The 22,443-nt window shown below is 46.4% G+C and overlaps 3 protein-coding genes across 5 annotated transcripts; 2 read left to right on the top strand and 1 right to left on the bottom strand.

Annotated features, from left to right (window-relative positions):
* Window positions 1-15: 15 nt before the first annotated feature.
* Window positions 16-7,230, bottom strand: LOC1275482 (homocysteine-responsive endoplasmic reticulum-resident ubiquitin-like domain member 2 protein). Of its 3 annotated transcripts, none has more exons than XM_061659854.1 (4): window positions 5,923-7,230; window positions 3,005-3,507; window positions 2,222-2,926; window positions 16-2,138 (listed from the first exon to the last, which is right to left on the bottom strand). In XM_061659854.1, the coding sequence occupies exons 1-4, from the start codon at window positions 6,046-6,048 to the stop codon at window positions 1,610-1,612; spliced, it is 1,863 nt and encodes a 620-aa protein (XP_061515838.1). In that variant the 5' UTR covers window positions 6,049-7,230; the 3' UTR covers window positions 16-1,609. The 3 variants fall into 3 exon arrangements, with proteins under 3 accessions (XP_061515838.1, XP_061515839.1, XP_061515840.1); XM_061659855.1 differs by lacking the exon at window positions 5,923-7,230 and adding an exon at window positions 3,673-3,808; XM_061659856.1 differs by lacking the exon at window positions 5,923-7,230 and adding an exon at window positions 3,596-3,738.
* Window positions 7,231-10,081: 2,851 nt separating this feature from the next.
* On the top strand, window positions 10,082-20,922 carry LOC1275481 (alpha-aminoadipic semialdehyde synthase, mitochondrial). Its single transcript, XM_314728.5, has 6 exons — window positions 10,082-10,354; window positions 10,542-10,688; window positions 17,908-18,237; window positions 18,309-20,259; window positions 20,337-20,522; window positions 20,610-20,922. The coding sequence occupies exons 1-6, from the start codon at window positions 10,292-10,294 to the stop codon at window positions 20,723-20,725; spliced, it is 2,793 nt and encodes a 930-aa protein (XP_314728.4). The 5' UTR covers window positions 10,082-10,291; the 3' UTR covers window positions 20,726-20,922.
* Window positions 14,910-17,705, top strand: LOC133392976 (uncharacterized protein K02A2.6-like). The gene has a single exon (XM_061655650.1). The coding sequence runs from the start codon at window positions 14,910-14,912 to the stop codon at window positions 17,385-17,387; it is 2,478 nt and encodes an 825-aa protein (XP_061511634.1). The 3' UTR covers window positions 17,388-17,705.
* Window positions 20,923-22,443: the final 1,521 nt, after the last annotated feature.

Raw genomic sequence — 22,443 nt, 5'->3', positions numbered from 1 at the left:
CCAATCCCTTTAACGTTATTATGTTTATATAGTTTTTTTTACTTATTTATTTTCATAATTAATACATCAATCACAATGATTTAACAAGTAAAAAATCAAGAAATATGGTAAACGGGGGGAGGCAACACAATCTTTCCCTACGCTTTATTATACATCTTTTGTTGTTTAAATATTTTTGTGTTTTCTTTTCCTAATGTTTTTAGTTGATTTTGATGCCTTTGTTTGTAGTTTTTTTTTTTAGTTAGTCCGTGCTAACAATCGAAATCTGCCCACTTTTGCTTAAAACTATAGAACGTGCGCCCTAACTCCAATCTACTTATTATTCCCATTTTCTCCCCTCCCCCCCCCCCTCCTTAAATCCGGTAAAGGGTTTTTTGTTTGTTTAAATGATGTACACGTAATATCTCTACTACATTTACTCTCTTCGTACTACGCAACCCCCTATCATTAAAACGTGTTTTTACTTTGCTTGCTCTTTAATTTTGTTTGCTCCAGCTTTTCCCTTCCAGCGGGAAGCAGAAACGAATAGTGTTTTACATTATACTACCGGGATTATTGGAGGAGGATTGGGAGCGGAAAAATGGGAATTGTGATTTAAATTGTACAGCAATCCTTTAGAATTGCACGATATTACATACGAACCAATCCGATTCCTAAACAAAGCACCATGAAAAAGAACGAAAGAACAACTATCGTTCTGCGAGTTTTTTTGCACGGAAACATATCCTGACTAACGTACACAAGGGGAAGAAGAAGAAGAAGAAGGGTTCTAGCTAACAACTTTCATCCCTACAGGCGCTAACACCACGCTAGCACACACAACATGCATGGCCCACAATTAACATAAAGTATTAAATAACATATAGTGGGGGAGGAGGGAAAGGCATTTAAAATAAGGGGAAAAAACAAATTAGTCTTTACAGAGTGTTTAAGGGGTTCTCATACTTGCGGGATTCTTTCATGACTCTTTCTTCCAGGAAATGAACTTAATGTGATAGGAATTGGACTCTATAGCACCCTTGTTGGACAAATCCAATAGGAATTTCCAATGAGTGTCTAAAAAGGGTGCCATGGAGTCCAATTTCCAACATATGAAGTTTCCAATGAGAAAGAGTCAAGAAAGTGCTATGAGCACTCCTGAATAACCCTGTAAACATACACACACACACGGCGATTATCTTTCATAGGTCCTGATAAGGAGATGACGTACTAAATTCGTCACCCTTTGGGATAGAGAAAAATGCCCATTTTGTTAAGGTGCGCCGAATTCGTTGGACTGTGGTGTGGTTGGTTTTCCCTCACAAATTCCGTTCTCCTCGTATAGGTATAATTCTAAACTGTACAAAGCTTCTGGGCTCTTCCCGTTCCGTTTTTTTGTAAGCTACGCGGGTCCCGTAAAATGACGCGGGTGTGGCGGTAGAGCGCGTAATATATAAGAAGGGGTGTATACAGAAAAGCATCCACCTTATTTTTTTCTTTCCCTGTCTCACAAACAAGGAGCGCAAGAAGATGTAAAGAGTGGTGGTAACACTAGAAAAGACAAACGCATACCAATGTACACCACCGAAAAGCTTACCGAAAAGCTCAGAGCAGAGCACACGCCGCCCTTTTACGCCGCCGGTGTGTCCGGAATGATGGAGGTAAAGAACGTTATCACCAGCGTGCCGAGGAAGGACGTCATATCGTTGAACGTCATCCGTTGGCCCTCGGCAGCGGGCTGCTCCGCCGTACCGTGCTCATCGCTCGCTACGCTCGCCGCTTGTGCTGCCTCCTGCTGGTGCTGGTCCTGCTCCGTCACGGGGGCGGCGGTTGCTTCCGCGTTTTGGCTCAGTGGACCAGTGCGGGGGCGGGGCACCACTGTACGGCCACTGGTAGAAGCTTCTTGGCTGTTGCGCGATGAGGAAGGACCTGCCTCACTGGTTTCCCGCTTGGTAGCGCTCTCCGTACCGGACGTGCCCGCCGCAGCAGCGGGCTCGTGTGCCGGCAGCTGTTCCGCGTTCTGCTCAGGTACGTTGTTATGGTTTGGCTGGCCGGCCACCGGTTCCTGTTGCTCTCTGGCCGGGGCCGCATCCTGTGCTACCGGCGGCACCCGGGGCGTACGTCTGTCGGCCTGATAGTAACGATCCAGATGCTTTTTGCTGGAAAAGTATCAACAAAGACACAGCGTTTACGTTAGGGATATAGGGCGAGAGCCGGAATGTTAATGTACTCCTATACTTACAGATACAACATCACACCGATGAAGAGAACCGTTAGGCATCGTATCGGCGACGAGTACAGGTATATCACGGTGATCAAAATCCCAACCCGGCACATGCTGAAGAACACATCCAGCCAGTCATTGTTTTCCTGCTCCTCCACGACAATGTTGGGGAAGCGGCGGGCACGGGCCGGGGCACCAGCACCAGCCTGTCCACCGTCCTGCGGCGCACCTCCTGCCGCTCCCTGCTGTTCGGCAGCCGCCGTCGCTACCACCTCGCCACCGCTCGTGCCCGGCGCCGTGGCCGTACCGTCGCCCGCCTCTCCTCCCGCTGTAGCCGACGCTCCGGCAGCAATCGGGGCCGTGGTGGGAGTTTGCTGGCCGGTGGGCATCGGCAGCCCGGGAGTGGTGGGTAGGAAATTGCTTGCCCCAGTGCCGGCCGGACTGGAAGCGGCAGCAGCAGCAGTGGCTGGAATGTTGCCGGACGAAGGGAACCCGCTGGCATACGGGGCCGTCGCCATGCAGGGATAGTAGGCAAGATTGGGGAAGGCGCCCGGTATCGTCGTTGGCTGTACCATCGGCATGAACGGAACGTTCGGGAACGGTGGTTGCGCACCGGAAAGGGGATATGCGGTCGGAGTCGTCGTCGATGGTGTGGCATTTCCGGCCGTGCCTGGTAGAGCACCGCCCGACTGCACCGCATTTACATTCGCTTGCTCATTGATGCTGGAAGGTGAGATGGAAGGAAAGCGCACCCGTTAGAGCATGGTGGAAGAGTGGCCACAACGTTTCCAATATACTTACAGGTTAACATATTGATTCAAACACTGCATGTAGGTGTGCATGTACGCCTGCAGTGCGGCCGTTTGCTCCACAAACTGTGACGGTCGCGGATTAGCCCGTGGCGCGCTGCCCGGCTGCGATACCCCCCGATGACGTAGACCATCGCCACTCGCACCGTCGCCCAGCGTCGTTTCTCCCACACCTTCACGTGAACTTTGCCCGTACGATACGCCCGGACCCGAGGTGCTGGTCGAAGTGCTGGAAGTGCCACTCGAACCGGCGGACGCTGCCGTGCTGCTGCTGCTGCTGCTGCTGGCAGCGTTCGAAGCCATTTTGGTGCTACTGTTGCTGTTCGATTTACTGCCGCTGCTGCTGCTGCTCCCACCGTAGTAGCTGTTCTTTGGCGTGAAAACTAAATGCACCGTGTGGGCCTGCTGTCCATCGTACTGGCGCAGGACGTCTTTCAGGACCACGCTATCGCCCAGCAGCTGGCCAGAGTAGATCAGCTTCTGTTCATCGGTGCTCTGGAGAGCAGAGAAAAGAAAAAAAGGGAAAAAGGAAAATAAACATTAAATTGCGACGAAAGTGTGAATGCATTCCACGACAACCAACACAACAACATTAACAGCCAGTTTTGGGGACGTGGTATTGATGTTCATTCAAAATACTTGATTTTCCTTTGCACCTACACAGAATATGAACAATAAACAGTGTTTTTCTCTCCTAAATCTCCTCAAAAACTCCGTCCTAATCACAGTGTTATTGAAATACTACTGTGCTCTCTCCCCTCCCCATATGCTATACTGACGTTGGTTGGTATGTTTATTACCTCCACACCGAATCTACACACATTTTGCTCGTTATCATGTGGCGATGGAAACGACCGTATTTCAAACGGCTGTCCACACTACAACCATTAAAAGTTTCCTTTTTTATTTTTATTTTTTTGGTACACATTCGCACAACCTCTTATCATTATCCAACTGGAAAGGGCCACGTACTTGCAGCACTCAGCACACACTACACAGGGGGGACTGGCTCACCACACTCATACAGAAAGAGCTACCGAGATTTTGCAAGGTTACGGTGTGTGGAGGCTTCTTCTTTACTGGTACGAAAAGTTTAACGACATCTGTTTTCGAATCTGCTTAGGTGATTTGATTTGCATTTTGGAGATTTTCTATTTGCTGGTCATCGAAATTTTTGAAAGCATTTTGTTAAAGAGCTCTTGTATCTATTACAGGGTTTTCCATGGGGTTCTCATAGTTGTGGGACAATTCCTTCATGGAAATTGTACTCTATGGCATTGCCTTTGAAAATTCCTATTGGATTTGTCCAAGAAGATTGCTATAGAATGCAATTCCCATTGCATTTAGTTCATTTCACGTAAGAACGAACCAATAAAGTGTCCCACAGCTATGAGTACTCCTGGAAAACCCTGTATTACAAGCTTGATCAATACTTGCTGTAATTTAATTTAAAAATAATAATAATAATTTCGCAACTCCCACAACAATGTAAACACACAACTCAAGCCGTCCCGTAAGTTGGCACGACCGCAGCTAAGCAGCTTGTGTACAAACACTAGAAACAGTGCTAAAAAAAGAAAGAAAAATAGAGATTAGCACTATCTCTCCTCACAGATCGATTTAATTATCATCAAACAAAGACGGTACTGTGTAAGGGGAATTTCCACCCATACATATACACACACACACAGTTCAGATTTCGCACAATTGCAATTACACATACTTGAAATGGGAATGGAAGCATACAGAAGATGCAAAAAAATAATAATATTACAACACATCGTAAAAGTTTGATTAATAAAACAAGAAATGGAAAACACTTTTCGTCCGTTTTTGCATTCCATCACGTACCAAGAATGAACTATTTCCCTATGCCATGCCATCCGAGTTGCTGCGGTTGATGGTACAATAATCGATTTACAAAACAATGACGTGTCCCAATCTTTCTCTGCCTTTCTGCCAATGTTTGAGACTGTCTTGCTGGAAAAGTTTATTCGCAATTCCTCCCAAACAGTAGCAAAAAACTGGCCAACGGAAGAGATATAATAAATCAAACACCATTTGCCACTGGCACAGGAATGTTCTTGCTGGCGACGAATGATGCAATAAAACTGTGCGCCATTGCTTTGAAAAGTAAATAAATAAGGCGTGCGCGGTACGCGGGGCCGCGAAGCGATCTTCAAATTACGCATTCATTCCTGTGTCGATCGATATGCTAGAATCTTCTCGCTGCAGTTTAAATTACTGTCTGTGCTGTTGAGACAAGAAGGAAGGAGAGCAAAAAATAAAAACAGAACATCCACACACACAAAGCATTAAATCTGTACAGCATTTTTTTCTGTTCTGTACTGTGTGATTACACGTGTCCAAACAATGTCCGCTGTGTGGACTGATCGGGCCCGTTAGCGTTTGTTGGTGTGTGTGTGTCGAAGGTGACCGCCGTTTGTTCAAGACAAAATCGAACCGGTCATCCCTCCGGCTTTACAGCATTTCTTCCCCCTTTTGCATCATTAGCCGTTAATTAAGCCCGTTCTCATATACGGGACAGTCCCGGTAGCCGGATACGTGTATGAGTCCAGCAATTTGTCACGTGTACCCGTCGCCGTCGCCAACGGTAATCGATACGCTAGTGTGCGCTGGGGTCTGTGAATCATCCTTTCATTAACTGGCAACCATCGAGAGACGACACCGCCCGGGTCGTACTGTCGCTGTTGTGGCCTTTTTAGGGAAAATCGATTTGTGCCATTTGTGCTACAAAACAAAAAACAAAAAGAAAGCAATTTCCCACCAAAAAGGATTGTTCTTTTGCCCTGATTAGGCGGGGGGTGATTGTGAGATGATTGAGCAAATGAAAACAAAAGGTCGACTGGCGGGACTCGCTGTCCGTCTGTCTGCCCCATTCTCACTTACCGGCTTGCCCGGGTACACCTCCGTCAGGTGGCCCTTCAGTCGGCGAATCGTCCAGGATGGTTCGCATTTGATGGTCAGGTCCTCGCACTGCTGATTGGACGCCTTCACGATCAGCGTTACATCCATGTTGTGGCTGTGTTTGTTGACGGTAGATGGTTGTGTCTCCGGTTTTATTCCTTCAACTTTAAAACACGCAGCAAGCGACGATGACGATTGCCCCACTGCACGGTGCGTATATTGCGATCTCTGGTTGCTGAGACACGGACGTTTCTACGCTGCGGAGGAGAATTAATGCGACAACACTCCACCCCGGGGCAGAACCTTTCCAACTGGTCGGCGCACAGATGGTTAATGTCGTTCGTGGTGGCAGAATCTGACGAGATGAATTGTAAAACTTTACACAAACGCTCGCGAGCACTGTATCCACACCACTACAGCTGTTTTGTTGTTATTGCACGCTGCCACACTGCGGAGAGAACCTCTATCTTGCTGTTGTTGTGGTGTGTGTTTTTTCGTTTTGTTTTTGGGACGATTCTGTTCGGACCAGGGAGGAGTACCGATGGTAAAAAAATATATATGGAAACCTCCCGACACAAAACTCGACAAGGGTCCACAAGGGTCGTCGTAGGAGGGTATTCCGTGCCGTTTGCTGATGTTGACGAGCCCCGTTGTCTGTGTTCGTTTGTCTATTATTGCCTCGTTCCGTGTGTTTGTGTGTTCGGGGAGCAGTTGCTGATTAGAGAGACACACTCGCTGTCGCCGACTTCCGAAACGAAATGAATCTATTGCACCACCACCAACACCCTCCGTCCAAGGTCTGGTTGTTGTGATTGCGTAGTCGGGACTTCGCTGCCTTTTTCTTGGGGGCACTTTTGTTTTTTTTTTTCTTTATGCAAAATGCAATCGTCCTCGGCTGTTCAGTTTGCCAATATTTTGGCCTCGCTCGGCAGGCAAAAGAAATGAGATGAGCGCAACGGTTAGCTAGCTGGTGGCTAAATTTAAAAAACCAAAACAAAGTGTCGATGGAGAGTTGCTCTTTCCCCTCCTCGCCCGTTTCTTTTCGCACTACAATTTCGATCGACTGCTACGGGGCACGGTGCGCTGCAGTAAGTTTTACGAACCGCCCCGACGACTGCAGGGGTGAACTTTAATTACATGAACGCACACGGACGCGCGTGCACAGGCACACAGAGCGCCACAGACACACTCGGTCACTTCCTGCTGTATGCCACGGTCAGCCGTGTGACCGACGCAAAAGTTCGAGGTAAAAACTCGCGCACACACACACACAGTCGTTTCGCACGGACGCTTACCGTAGCAATAGACGATGCGCAATCTCAGATTGCGCATAAATTTATCTGTCAAACGGATCGGTTTGATATATTTATCTGTCAAAAAATATTTATATATCTCGGACATATAATCTTGAAAATTTATGCGCAATCTTGGCGCAATCTGAAATTGTATGGAAATGACGTTTATAGCTCAGGGTTGGCTACGCGAAATGACATATGTTTTGATAAAACGAATATATGCGCAATCTGAGATTGCGCATCGTGTATTAATACGGTTAGGTCCAATTCCGACGATTTTCCTTGACACTTTGTCGCTCCGCACACTGCGATTGTTTCAATTGCACCGCAATAAACAACAAACTCACATCCAGCCACACGACGATGCACACAAACGCCTACTCTCACGCACTTCTTCCGATTGGACTTGGTGCAAATACCATTCCACTGACTGGTCTGGGGTAGGAGAAAAAACGTACCAAGTGCAAACGCGCAACAACAAAAAACAACAACACAGATGAAAATCCGATTTTCCGATCCTTTCTCACACCACACCCGGGGACGACGACACAAACGGACGACCAGGAAAAGGTGTGTAGAGGTGGCGCAGGGCGGTGTTAAATTTTGCGTGTAGCAAAACGGTCGCAGCACTTTCTTCTCGTTTCGCGTTGATAACAAAATTGAGAAAGTTACTCGTTCAGCGGATCTGACGAGGCCATTGCACACCAGACGGGGTCGCTTTATTTGCTTCGGGGTTTGGTTTCCGAATGTTTGTATAGTGTGGAATTTGTGGTGCTCGCTGATTGGTCGAGGCGCGCACAGTGGGCTGCCCCCGTGCGATGGTTCGGTCCGTGCGTTGACAGCAGTGCTGGCAGCTGCACGGTGGGTAGCATTTGCGCACCGACATTTGTTCCCCGCTGACAAAAATGTTGGTGAATTTATTATTATTCTTTTAAATAATATTTTGTTTTGTGTTAACTATTGCTTCTCTTGTTAGGAAAGCGTCCTACGCAGACATGCCGGACGCAGACATAAAGGCTTATGAGATACATTCAGTACCATACTGCTGGATAGTCAGTTCTTGCTACGAAAGGACGGTCCATTCTAGACTTGAACCCACGACGGGCCTGTTGTTAAGTCGTGCAAGTTAAACTATGACATAAATAATATTTAAATTTTTTTATTTTAGTGAATAGGCGATGCCAGCCAATCTTATTTGGTATTACCAACTTCAAAAGCATTACCTTTTTAGTGTTACATTATCAAGGCCCGAATGCTTGAATTTTTTTGTTTTTTTCTTAAAATTAAATTAATCATTAAATTAAAGCATTAAAAAATAATCATAATCATCATTAAATCATAATCATCATTAAAGAACATCATAAAAATAATTTCGAAATTAATTCACCTGCAGCAAACTTTTCTTAAACGATTTTCTAGGCAACTCAAATGGGATGGTTTCGTGATACGGTCTAGCGATGTGCTCTCTGAAAGCGTACACACGACTCCAATCTGACTTGAGCTATTGATAGTCCGATTCCAACTTCAGTAAAACCGGAATCACTAGTTCCGCTCGAAGTCGGAGTCGTCTGAAGTCGTTTGGAATCGGAGTCGTCCGGAGTCTTCCGGTATCGGAGTCATTCGGAAGCATCAAGAGCTGATCGGAGTTGACCAAAATTGGAGGGTCATCATGGGCCGTCCGGTGCAATGTAATTGTTATCAGGCATTTAATTTTGTTATTTTTTTGAATTTCACTTTGCGCGTGCACTTCGTATACATGCCTTTGTTTCGAAGGCCGACTCCGGACGACTCCGATTCCGAACGATTTCGGACGACTCCGGATGACTCTGGGCGAATTCGGATGACCTTGGTCGACTCCGGACGACTCCGGGCGGATCTATTGGTTCCATTTTGCCGGAGTTGGAATCGACGCTCCGGAGAGCACATCACTACTCCGGACGACTCCATTCGAATCCAAACGACTCTGGATAATGTTAGGTGGACCTACCTTTCAGAGTGGGTTCCAGAGTGGGGGTCCACTCCGAATTTTTGTCAACTTTACTTATTACTCGTACGACTTAACGAGATGTCTGTTAGGGGTTAAAGCCCGGAGGACTGACTATCCTGCTATGAGTACATCAAAGTCACTGAAAGCCAAGCCCCACTAGTGATTAAGGGCAGGCCTTGACCAGCTTTTATGCCAATAAAGGAGAAGACGACGACTCAAATTATCAGATTAACAGCAATCCTAAACGCAATCCTAACTCTACAGAATACGGTAATCTACCGGAGCATAAATTATCTACCGAATAAAATTACAGAATTAAGTGAGATATAAGCTAAAAATAACATAATAATGCTAGGCTATGGATTATAGCTAAATGTTTGGTTAAAAACATCATACATTAAAAACTAGCAAAATAAAGCATGTTAAAAAAGTGGCATCTGCGTAATTTGTGGCAGTTGGGAAGGTGAAAAATTACGTAAATTTTAAAGAACAGAAGCAAATAAAGTGCGAAATGAATTATGAAGGATGGTGTTAATGGTAAAGAATCATCCCACATAGTCTTAACAAGCTCCCATAAAGCTAAACAAGCCACTGCCATCCTATTTTCCAATCAAACCACGAATAGCCTTTTGAAACAATTATTTCAATATTTGTTATCACAACATATGTCAATTTAAAAGATAAAAAAATTAAAGTCAAATTGTTCCACATTTCTTTACGCAAGCTTTACACCGCCGCTCGCAGCTACACACAATAGCAAACCGTTTTCAAGTGCAATTTTGACGGGCCGGCTTTTCTTATCAATGCATTATTCCTAAGCCAGGCCCAGGCAGCGCTAGCCTTGTGGCCCCTTTGCTCGTACGCAACAGCATGGTTGCAGCCCAAGATGTCCGAGTACCCGGCTCGGTGCAAATCTCGAAAGACTATCAATAATGCCCGAATCTCCAGAGTGCTCTCCATGCTCTATCATCATCTCACACGCTGCGCCTCCGGTATTCCCTGATACGGCAGAGCCTTCAGCTCAGCTGCCAGGCGTCGTCAGTCCTACTCCAACCGCCGAACCGCTAAGATGTTTCGTATTTTAAAATGTAGTGAACACTTATCAGCACGACACTTTACTCGTGGCAAACATGTAAGTAACCATCCTGTCCCCTGCTCTGATACGTACTGTGTGACCAGACCAATCTGATAGGCAAATAGAGGTCCACTAGGGGCGTTTAGAGGATTGTACAGCACGTATTTTTTTTGTAGCTAAAGCGTAGTTAGTGTGGCCTACTAAAGTTGCTGCTACTTGTGTCTATTTCATTTCCTTTCCCCAGACTGGAAAAGTGATCGCTCTGCGACGTGAAGATCAATCAGTATGGGAACGTCGAGCCTCGTTTTCACCCGCGAACGTGAAGAAACTCATCAAGCAGGGCGTCAAGGTGATAGTGCAGCCATCGAACAGGCGAGCCTACCCGATGCAGGTAAGTGTCCTCACGCGGTGTCTATCGCCCCCAGCTCACTGGTGGTCCGAATAGGAACGTATCATTACATCGCATCTACACACTGTTACCAAGGATTGGGCAGTATCAGGAGCAGCAAACTGTGATGCGCAAACGTTTCTGCGTGCCCCTTATCTTAATGGGTTGAGTAATTTAAGTTGAAGATCGCGACACGATTGAACAGCTTCAGCAACCAATTGAAACCAGCAGCAGCAGCAACAACTACTACTCATGCACAAACTTTTCCATTGGACGTAAACTGTGGTCAACACATTTGGTCTTATCACCGCTTAAGCCTCCGGACACTCGCGCCAGAACACTGGCTGCGAACGAGATAGTGACGTGCACAGAGGAGGAATTTTGTAGTTCACCGCTGCCGTTGATGCTTGCGTCCTTGCGTGTGTCTTCATCTTTGCCGCCCACCTTGGTACGCGCAAGACAACCTCACTCGCCGTCCGAGGAAAGACCGTTCCGATAAGCAAGCGATTTGCTGCAATTGTTGGCTTTTGCATGTCTGTTTGTTCACTCTGTCCATACCCCCTGGGAGCACTAAGACCAGAGTTGATGATAGGCTGGATGCAGTGTGTGGCAGTTGATTCCATTGCGCTGCTTTTACGCAGCGTAGTAAAGCACGTGAGCAGCTTGGCGCACTGCTAGTTGCTACTTTGTTTCTCAGGTCGCCTACTGTTGTAGTTACTATCTGTTGCCAGTTACTTACGATTGGACACTTGAAACCGTATCATCGGCGCAATATCGACCTATCATTTCAAGCCATGCTTGTTGTTATTGCAATTTGATTAAGCGTGATATAGCACATGCCGCCGATAAGGATAGCGGAGGTCGCTTGTCAACCGAGCCATCCAGCTATTGCCCAGGGAGAGATACTGTGTGTAGATACTGGCGGCAGTAGGGCGGCTGGCATGATCTACGCCAGCCCATAGGCAGAGCCTACAGAGTGCTGATAAGCTGGTTTTGATGCGCTGATGGCGCTGTTGTACACACCCTCCGAGAGTTGTGTTTTTGTTTTTCTTCGCTTCGCTTCGACCCTCCCTGATGTAGTCGCAGGCCACAGGGTGCGGTTTGTACGGCCTCTCAATGAATGGTGGTAGATTGAATGACGAATGGTGGAAAACCGTGATTCCTATCAATGGCACACGCTTATAGATTACTGTCAGCTGGGCTGGGAGTATGGAAGGGCTGTCGGAATTTCTGTAGCGGGTGTTTTGGAAGGTAGAGGGAGTATTAATGAGGCGTAGTTGAACTGAAACGGTCAAAACAACTCATTTAATTGGAAGCATGAATTAGTATATTTACACAATAATGCTCAAAACAAGCTTAACGGAAAGATATGATCGTTTGATATGATCGTAGTCTATTTAGTCGTTAAAAGCATGATAATTTTAATCAATTTCATCAATTTGTCTCTTTTTTGGCTTATGTTTGAATTCTACACCATAATTAAATAAAATTGAGATTTAGAATAATATCTAATAAGATCTAATCATCTGAGAAGTGAAATGATGTATATTACCTACATATTTATCCCCATTAACAGCAATTCAACTCAAGAAACTAGTATACAATTTTAAGTTCATAGTTCCCACCTTATATACATCTGTTGTGGACGGAATCAAAGTTGCGCAACATTGTGCTCTGGGCCGCTCGCTACGTGCGACGGTTTTCAGACGCTAGAGCTGTCAACAACCACGTGCAGCTAAAGGGCGCAGCCATCGCGATCCTTCCGAGGACCGAGGTCGGGACGACGACCTCGGGGTGACCGTTGACATACACTTCACTGCAGGCCATCCGCGATAAGAGGTGCGAGCGCGAGCATTAGGGACTAGCGGGCGTATAGGTTTTTTGTATGTAAAGTTTTATTGCGTTGTACATCGTTATTGTAATATAGTGTTTTAAGTACTTTTTATCCTGGTGTTCGGATTGTTTATTTACGTGTTAAAGAACATAAAAGTGGCGACGAGAAGTATTTTCCTCATCAGTGTGTAGAACCTGCGTTGTAAAAAAAAAGAAAAAAAACTGCTCCTTCTCTAACTGAAAAAAACGCGCAGTGCAGTGAAATTGTTTAATAATTAAAAAAAAAAAACCTATTCAGTGAGTGTAAAAGAAAAAAAAAGTATATAAAAAGGATCATCAGAACGTGTGTAGTAGGATAGCTAAGCTCAGTAGCTTGATTGAAAAGTTCGTGTACAGTTCGGTTTTATTTTTTTTCCTGTCGAGGACAATTTTTTTTTCTCTCTCTGCAAATAATTTATAAAATGAATACCAGTGGTGATGAAGAAAGGCGCTCTAGTGCGGGTTTTAATGTGCAACCGACGCACCAGCTACAAAATGGTTCTGGAGAACCATCAGTGCAGCAACCTCCATTACAAACGCCGCCATCGGTGTCGATGGATAGTTCGTCGATGATGCAGATCTTGAAATTAATGCAGCAACAAATGGCGCAGCAGCAGAACATTTTGGCGCAGTTAATGCAGCAGCAAGGGTCAGGCCAAAGTTCATCCACAACACCGGAACAAATCTTGGATTCGTTGTGCAGCCACATTAAAGAATTTAAATACGATGCTGAGGCTGGAACGACATTTGCCGCATGGTACAACCGCTATGAGGACCTGTTCGAAAGAGATGCTGCCCGGTTGAGCGACGAAGCAAAAGTGCGCCTTCTCATGCGCAAGCTAGGAACTCTTGAACATGACCGGTATGTAAATTTTATCTTGCCAAAGTTCTCACGAGATTTTTCATTACCAGAGACGGTCGCAAAGCTGACAGATTTGTTCGGAACTAAGGAGTCCCTGTTACATCGACGGTTCAAATGCTTAAATACGGTGAAGGGGAAGACGGAAGATTATCTAGCGTACGCATGTCGCGTCAACCGGGGTGTAGTCAACTTTGAGTTAGGCAAGTTGACGGAGGAACAGCTTAAATGCCTTGTATTTGTTTGCGGGTTGAAAGATGATAAGGATGTGGAAATTCGTCAAAGACTGTTAGTGCGGATCGAGGAACGTCCTGAAACCACCCTGGAGCATATTACAACCGAATGTCAACGCATTATCAACTTAAGACACGACAGCGCAATGATCGAAAGAGAGAACACCGAACAAGTCTATGCAGTGAAGCATAAGGAAACACAGTTCCAGCATTATCGAAGCAACCTGCCATACGATTCGAAACCCCCTAGCAGATCGTGCTGGCTATGTGGAGGACTACACTGGTCTCGAGACTGTACGTACCGTACTCACAAATGTACCGATTGTGGAAGAATAGGCCACAAAGAAGGATTTTGCAAAACGTACAACAATTATCGTCGGAACTATAACCAAGCGAATTTCAATCGTCAGCAAGCAAATACTAGAACGGTCTCAGTCAATGTGCACAGCGTTCAGGAGAGAAGGAAGTATGTACCTCTCAGCATCAATGGCATTCACCTCCGGCTACAGCTCGACACCGCTTCTGACATATCAGTCATTGGCAAAAATACCTGGAAACTAATCGGAGCACCCCCCCTTTCCCCGCCAACAGTCGATGCCAAAACAGCATCGGGAGCAGTGTTGCATATAATCGGCGAATTCAGTGCCAACATCACCATCAAAGAAGAGCAGCGTGTCGAGACGGTTTATGTTTCGCAAGCGGACTTGAAGCTGTTGGGAACCGACCTAATCGAGGCTTTTTCCTTATGGTCAGTGCCTGTTGACCAGATATGCAACGCCATTCAATCATCAACGAATAAGGAGCTACGACTACGTTATCCCAAGCTGTTTGGAGAGGGCATGGGCCTATGTACAAAGGGAAACGTTACTCTGCAGCTGAAAGAAAAGTGTCGTCCAGTTTTCTGCCCTAAACGTCCAGTTGCGTACGCTATGCTGGATGCAGTCGACAAGGAACTGGACCGGCTGGAGAAGCTAGGAGTCATCACACCGGTCGATTTCTCTGACTGGGCCGCACCAATTGTCGTCGTGCGGAAAGCAAACGGTCAGATAAGGATCTGCGGAGATTACTCGACCGGTCTCAATGGAGCCTTGCACCCCCAGGAGTACCCGCTTCCACTACCAGCAGATATTTTCGCCAGGCTAGGTCGAAATTGCTGAGCAGAGTCGGAAGTTTCTAACCATCAACACGCATAAAGGGCTTTACTCCTACAACCGACTACCACCGGGCATCAAGGTAGCTCCTGCGGCTTTTCAACAGTTGATGGACAAAATGCTCATTGGATTGCGGGGAGTTTCCAGTTACATGGATGATATCATTATCGGAGGTAGGAATCAGAAAGAACATGATGATATTTTAAATGAAACGCTCGCTAGAATTCAAGATTATGGTTTCACAATTCGCGTAGAAAAATGTTTTTTTAATGAGAAGCAAATACGGTATCTAGGGCACATAATCGATAATCAAGGCATCAGACCAGATCCGGAAAAAGTTAAAGTTATAACCAATTTGCCAGCACCATCAGATGTCAGTGAAGTAAGGTCATTCCTCGGAGCAATCAATTATTATGGGCGCTTTATTCCAAATCTACGAAATTTGCGGTACCCACTGGATGCACTACTAAAAGAAGGGAGAGAATTTGCGTGGACTGCAGAATGCCAGAAAGTTTTTGAAAAATTCAAGTCAGTATTGTCTTCAAACCTATTATTAACCCACTATGATCCGCGACTTGAGATAGTGGTATCAGCTGATGCGTCTTCCGTTGGTCTGGGAGCAACTCTAAGTCACAAATTTTCTGATGGCAGTATGAAGGTTGTACAACATGCATCACGATCTCTTACAAAAGCCGAGCAAAGATACAGTCAAATCGACCGGGAAGGGCTAGCTATCATTTTCGCAGTGACCAAATTTCATAAGATGATATTTGGTCGGCATTTCCGTCTTCAGACAGATCACAGGCCTCTGCTAAGAATATTTGGAAACAAGAAAGGTATTCCTGTTTACACTGCAAACAGGTTACAGCGTTTTGCCCTTACGCTTTTAATGTACGATTTTGAAATCGAATATGTAACCACGGAGAAATTTGGAAATGCCGACATCCTATCAAGATTGATAAGCGAGCACAGCAAGCCAGATGAAGACTATATAATCGCCAATTTGGAGCTAGAGAAGGATGTAAAATCAGTAGTCATCAGCAACATCTCATCCCTACCAATCAATTTTACGGAAGTAGCCAAACAAACGGGAAAAGATTCAATTTTATCAAAGGTACTACATTTTACACAAAACGGTTGGCCACATAATACTATTTATACAGGAGAATTAGCAAGTTTTTATGCAAGAAGGGAAGCGTTATCAGCAGTGGATGAGTGTTTATTATTTGGCGAGAGAGTCATAATTCCAAACAGCCTTCAGGAACGATGCCTCCGACAGTTCCATCGTGGCCATCCTGGCATTCAAAGAATGAAATCGTTAGCTCGTAGCTACGTATATTGGCCATCCATCGATAAAGACATAAGCGAATGCGTAGCCTCTTGTGAGAGGTGTCAAGCTGTTTCAAAGTCACCTGCTCATTCAACTCCTATTCCTTGGCCTAAACCTTCATCACCATGGCAGCGTGTGCATATCGATTACGCTGGCCCTCTGGAAGGGGACTATTTTTTAATTGTCGTGGATGCATACTCAAAATGGCCAGAGATTGTAAAAACATCAAGCAATACGGCATCGGCGACTATAGCAATTCTACGAGGAATATTTTCACGTTTTGGAAATCCAGTCACGCTTGTAAGTGACAATGGCACGCAGTTTACTAGCGAGATTTTTGCTGATTTTTGCGCTCACAATGGCATAGAACATCTGAGAACAGCACCATTTCATCCTCAGTCAAATGGCCAGGCTGAGAGGTTTGTAGACACGTTCAAGAGATCGATGAAAAAGATTAGTGCAGAAGATACATCACTTCCGGAGGCATTGGACATATTTTTACAAACCTATCGATCGACTCCAAATCCGTCCACAGAAGAAAAGAAATCACCAGCTGAGCTCATGTTAGGTCGTAAAATGCGAACAACTTTGGATCTGCTTCGTCCTACCTTAAATCCATTTAAACACAGTGTACCTGAGAAGGTGAGAGAGTTGTCCTGCGGAGATTTAGTGTACGTCAAGACATACAGCAGAAACATTTGGAAATGGGAGCCAGCAGTCATAACCGGAAGATGTGGCAACGTTATGTATGAAGTTGTAACCGGTGATCAACGTACACTTCGAAGGCATGTAAATCAAATGCGTAGGCGTAACGGAAATCAGCAGCATCAGCAGAGCCGCTCTTCGAAACCCTTAGCTCTGGATGTATTTCTGGATTCATGGAATGTAATGCACGAGCCACCACCGTTGCTTGACGATCAGTGCACTCCATCACCTGTTCAGGCGCCACCGTTATCGTTATCATTGGCTCCAACAACGTGTCTTCCATCACCGAGTTGTTTGTCACCATCGTCATCGTCGACTCCACCATCGTCTACAATACCGCCTGAGTCTGCTATCACATCGTCTGCGTCCTCGCCATCGTCATCGTCCAATTCGGGTTCAGTCTACACTTCCTGTTCACCTACATCACCTGAAGAGTCTCCAACAGATGAACTAGATGACCACAAGGAAGAAGAACAGCTGGTACAAGTACCACGTAGGTCTTCTAGAAATATAAGACCCTCACGTTGGTTGGACCAGTACCAGCTATATTAACAGGGGGAGATGTTGTGGACGGAATCAAAGTTGCGCAACATTGTGCTCTGGGCCGCTCGCTACGTGCGACGGTTTTCAGACGCTAGAGCTGTCAACAACCACGTGCAGCTAAAGGGCGCAGCCATCGCGATCCTTCCGAGGACCGAGGTCGGGACGACGACCTCGGGGTGACCGTTGACATACACTTCACTGCAGGCCATCCGCGATAAGAGGTGCGAGCGCGAGCATTAGGGACTAGCGGGCGTATAGGTTTTTTGTATGTAAAGTTTTATTGCGTTGTACATCGTTATTGTAATATAGTGTTTTAAGTACTTTTTATCCTGGTGTTCGGATTGTTTATTTACGTGTTAAAGAACATAAAAACATCTGAAGACTCCATAACATTTGATGCTATTAGGTTTCAAAAACCCAAACAAACAAATGGAGAAAGTGATGAAATCCAATTCAATAATTGGAGAAAGGATCCAATGATGATGAAGTATAAGGCAATATAAACCATTCTTCAAACTTTCTTTCGCAGGCTTATCTGAATGCTGGTGCCACCGTTCAGGAAGACATTAGCGAAGCTTCTGTCATCTTTGGCGTAAAGCAGGTCCCGGTAGATGCTCTGATTCCCCAGAAAACCTACTGCTTCTTTTCGCACACGATCAAGGCGCAGGAATCGAACATGCCCCTGTTGGACGCATGTCTGGAGAAGAACATTCGGCTAATCGACTACGAGAAGCTTATGGATCGTAATGGACAACGACTGGTAGCCTTTGGCAAGTACGCCGGCGTGGCCGGTATGGTGAACATCTTGCACGGGCTCGGTTTGCGTTTGTTAGCACTGGGACATCATACCCCGTTTATGGTAGGATCTCTTCTACAGTTGTCTTTAGAGTGTCTATTTTCATGCGTTAATAAACTTTCTCTGCTTTACAGCACGTTGGTCCCGCTCACAACTATCGTAACTCGTCGATGGCCCGACAAGCCGTCCGTGACTGTGGGTATGAAATATCGCTCGGCATGATGCCCAAATCGATCGGACCGCTCACGTTCATCTTCACCGGTTCCGGTAACGTGTCGCAAGGTGCGCAGGAAGTGTTCCAGGAACTGCCGGTAGAGTTTGTACCGCCGGAGATGCTGCGCAAGGTGGCCGAACACGGATCCACTAACAAACTGTACGGCTGTGAGGTGAGCCGCTCGGATCATCTCGAGCGTCGCGAGGGCGGCAAGTTTGATCCCGTCGAGTACGACCAGTACCCGGAGCAGTACGTGTCCACCTTCAGCAAAAACATTGCCCCATACGCATCGGTCATTGTGAACGGTATCTACTGGGCGGTGGGTGCTCCGAAGTTGATCACCATCCCGGACGCGAAGAATCTGCTCCGACCGGCCAACACACCCTGGCTACCGACGAGCCGGGGATCACCCGCGCTGCCCCATCGAATGCTGGCGATCTGCGATATTTCGGCCGATCCGGGTGGTTCGATCGAGTTCATGAACGAGTGTACAACGATCGATACGCCCTTCTGCCTGTACGATGCGGATCGTAACAAGGATCAGAAAAGCTTCAAGGGTCCGGGAGTGCTCGTCTGCTCGATCGACAACATGCCGACGCAACTGCCACGTGAAGCGACCGATTTCTTTGGAGATCTGCTCTACCCGTACGCGCTGGACATACTGCAGAGTGACGCATCCAGACCGCTGGAGGAGCACAACTTCTGCCAGCCCGTGGAGGGTGCGATCATCTGTAGCAATGGCAACCTAACACCGGGCTTCGAGTACATTAACGAGCTGCGGGAGATGAACAACCGATCGCGCCACAAGACGGAAGGATCGTACGAGGGCAAGAAGCGAGTGCTGGTACTGGGTGCTGGATTCGTATCGGCCCCACTGGTAGAGTATCTGCATCGGGAGTCCAACGTCAGTATTAAGGTGGCGTCGCAGTACAAGGAGGAAGCGGATCGGTTGGCCCACCGGTACCAGGGCGTTGAGTCGGTGTACGTTAACGTGCAGGATGAAAGTGCCAACTTGCAGAACTTGTGCGAGGAGAGTGATGTGGTGGTGTCGCTGCTACCATACTCCCTGCACAGTGTCATTGCGAAGCACTGTATCGCTGGGAAAACACATCTCGTGACGGCTAGCTACGTCAACGATGACATCAGTGCACTGCACAGTGCCGCTCAAGACGCTGGCGTAACGATCATGAACGAGGTTGGACTTGATCCGGGCATCGATCATCTGCTCGCACTGGAGTGCATTAAGGACGTGCAGGAAAATGGCGGTGTAGTTGAATCGTTCGTCAGCTTCTGTGGCGGACTTCCAGCGCCCGAACATTCGAACAATCCGCTGCGGTATAAGTTCTCGTGGTCTCCGCGCGGCGTCCTTCTGAACACGCTGTCCGCCGCCAAGTATCTGAGCAAGGGACAGGTGGTGGAAATTTCCGGTGGTGGTGAGCTTATGTCGGCACCGCGGGAGCTCGAGTTCCTGCCCGGCTTTGCGCTCGAAGGCTTCCCGAACCGCGATTCGACCAAGTACCAATCGCTGTACGGGCTGACGAACATCAACACGCTGCTGAGGGGTACGATCCGGTACAAGGGCTTCTCGGACACGATCAAACCGATGCAGCTGCTCGGACTGATCGATCCCAATCCCCATCCACTGTTGCATCCCCACGGACCGGAGCTTACCTGGAGACAGCTGGTGGTGAACATGCTCGGACTGGCCGATGCGGACATTTTCATTGAGAACCTCAAGCACAGGCTGGCGGAGCGTGTAGGCACGATCGAGGGTTTGGAGGAGCTGGGCCTGCTGGACAATGTTCCCGTAGTAAAGATGGGTTCGCCGTTGGATACGCTTAGCTACTATCTGTCGAAGAAGCTGGCCTTTGGTAAGGACACTCACAAACGAACTCCACTGATTTCGTAACGCTATTTTTCACAATGTAACCTACATCTTCCTTTGCAGAGGACACTGAACGTGACCTAATCATTCTACGTCACGACGTTGGAATTCGCTGGAGCGACGGACGCCGGGAGGAGCGTGGCATCAACTTCGTCGTGTACGGTCAGCCAGCCTCCACGGGTGGTCACTCAGCGATGGCCAAAACGGTCGGATTTCCGGCAGCGATTGCAGCGAAAATGATTATCGATGGTAGGGCTGTCTCTCGCACTTCCGGTTAGGGAAGCCAAAACTAACCTTTTTTTTCTTTCTTATCTTTGTGCCTCTCGTTCCTTTCAGGTGAGATCCAGCAGCGCGGAGTGGTGCTTCCGTTCTCGGCGGATATTTACCGGCCCATGCTTGCACGCCTGGAACAGGAAGGTCTGACAGCTACCACGACTACGAAGGTGCTGTGAAAAGGAGCGAAGAAAGGAAGGATGATCCATATGGATAAGAATTCGCGGAACAATGTGCACAGGACAGACGTACAACCAGGATGCTAACTGATTGCATGAAAGTGCGTTCTTCCTAAAATTAAGATAAGGTAAAATAAAACTGTAACTCAATTTGTGAATGTAATTAATTGACACAATAAAATGTGACTAAAATCGAAGAGCTGTTTAATAACACAACGAAATCTGTATAAGTTTGGGTTGAAGCATCTCACCAACCTCAACATTCTCCTTAATTCCGTCTTGGTGTCCTACATCATTAATTGTTTATTAATAAATACGTTGGTGAGTCAACATATTACGATTGATATGAAATGATCTAAACCATATGGACTATCTCATTGGCCGAAGGATCTCATAGACGAAGGAGGTAATCCGCTGAAAGACCCATCAGTACGTGCAAGACAGGACGTGGTTCGATCCTCATCTGGCCAAACATCAACGCCTAAAACTGCAAGTCTAAAAATCTGGATTTATCCAGTTTATGAGTGTTTTAAATTTTACTGATAAATTCTATGATAACTTGTTCTAAGACAGACTTTGCTCGTTCAAACAAAATATTTGCTTTCCAGGTACGGTTGGTGTTATTTATGTGTTTTTTTTGTCTTCCATCGAGATTTAAATTATAATTGATTGCTCAAAACCATAAGTTTTTTTTTTTTATTTCAAGGGCTTAAAGGTCATGTCGTACCCTTAAAAACGCATTCGTTAAATGTTGGAAATATTTTTGAAAAATCGATACTTCTTCATTCGGATCCTCATAGAATACGAAAGAAATTGAAAAAAAAATCTGCGACAATCACTACATTTATATATTTTACACTAAAAAGTAGTTTCCTAGATTAAACACTCTTACCTAATAACTATTATTAATAATCATAAAATGCAAATTAAACTACGAGCAGTCTACTTTTCAAACATACATCTGATTAATTATACAATGAAACATAGAAACAACAAAACGAAATAATTGCACAATGCAATAAGAATTTTAAATAGACAAAAACAGTCCGCGATCTCATTTCAATGAACATTGTCAATCAGATAGTGAATCAACTTTAAAATGAATCAAATAATTCATCCGTTTACCAGTGCATGCCTGCAAGGGCCGCACCACAACGCCTCGGCATAGTTCATGCTAACGGCTTACAAACTGCACTTCCACCTCGTTAAGTTGCACGGTGCACGACGTTCATCGTGTTTGAACATACGCACTTAAAACTTGACGATTCTTATCAGCTGCTCATCCCTCTACCCTCTCTACCGGGCAGGCGAGTGTGCACACAACTACCAGTGCAACCCAGCGTACCAACCGTCCGGGGGTAGGCAACCCAGGAAGCGGAGCGGGGCCCATGCGGCCTATATGCAAAAGGCCCGGCGGCCGCCATCACCGTCGTCTAGTCGGGTCGTGCTCGGAACCAGAACGAAGCCGGGTCGGGATTATTTATCGTAAGCGAAACGCTCCGCAGCGGTCCCGCATTCGTTAGCGAACCGTTGAGTGAAGCGGAAGCCCTCGCAACGCGTCCGAGGGCCCTTTTTTCCCCTCTCGAGTTGGGTTGCTGTCGTTGTTGTTTTTTTTTTTCCTTACCGGGTCGTCGGAATTGTTCAGTGTTTGTGTCTGTGGCGCGTGTGATGCTTTTTTTGTGTTGCCCTCTTACCATACAACCGCAAGGCCGTAGTTG

This window comes from Anopheles gambiae, chromosome 3, assembly GCF_943734735.2.
Source record: "Anopheles gambiae chromosome 3, idAnoGambNW_F1_1, whole genome shotgun sequence".
Taxonomy (NCBI): domain Eukaryota; kingdom Metazoa; phylum Arthropoda; class Insecta; order Diptera; family Culicidae; genus Anopheles; species Anopheles gambiae.
This window is presented reverse-complemented; position numbering and strand designations above follow the sequence as displayed.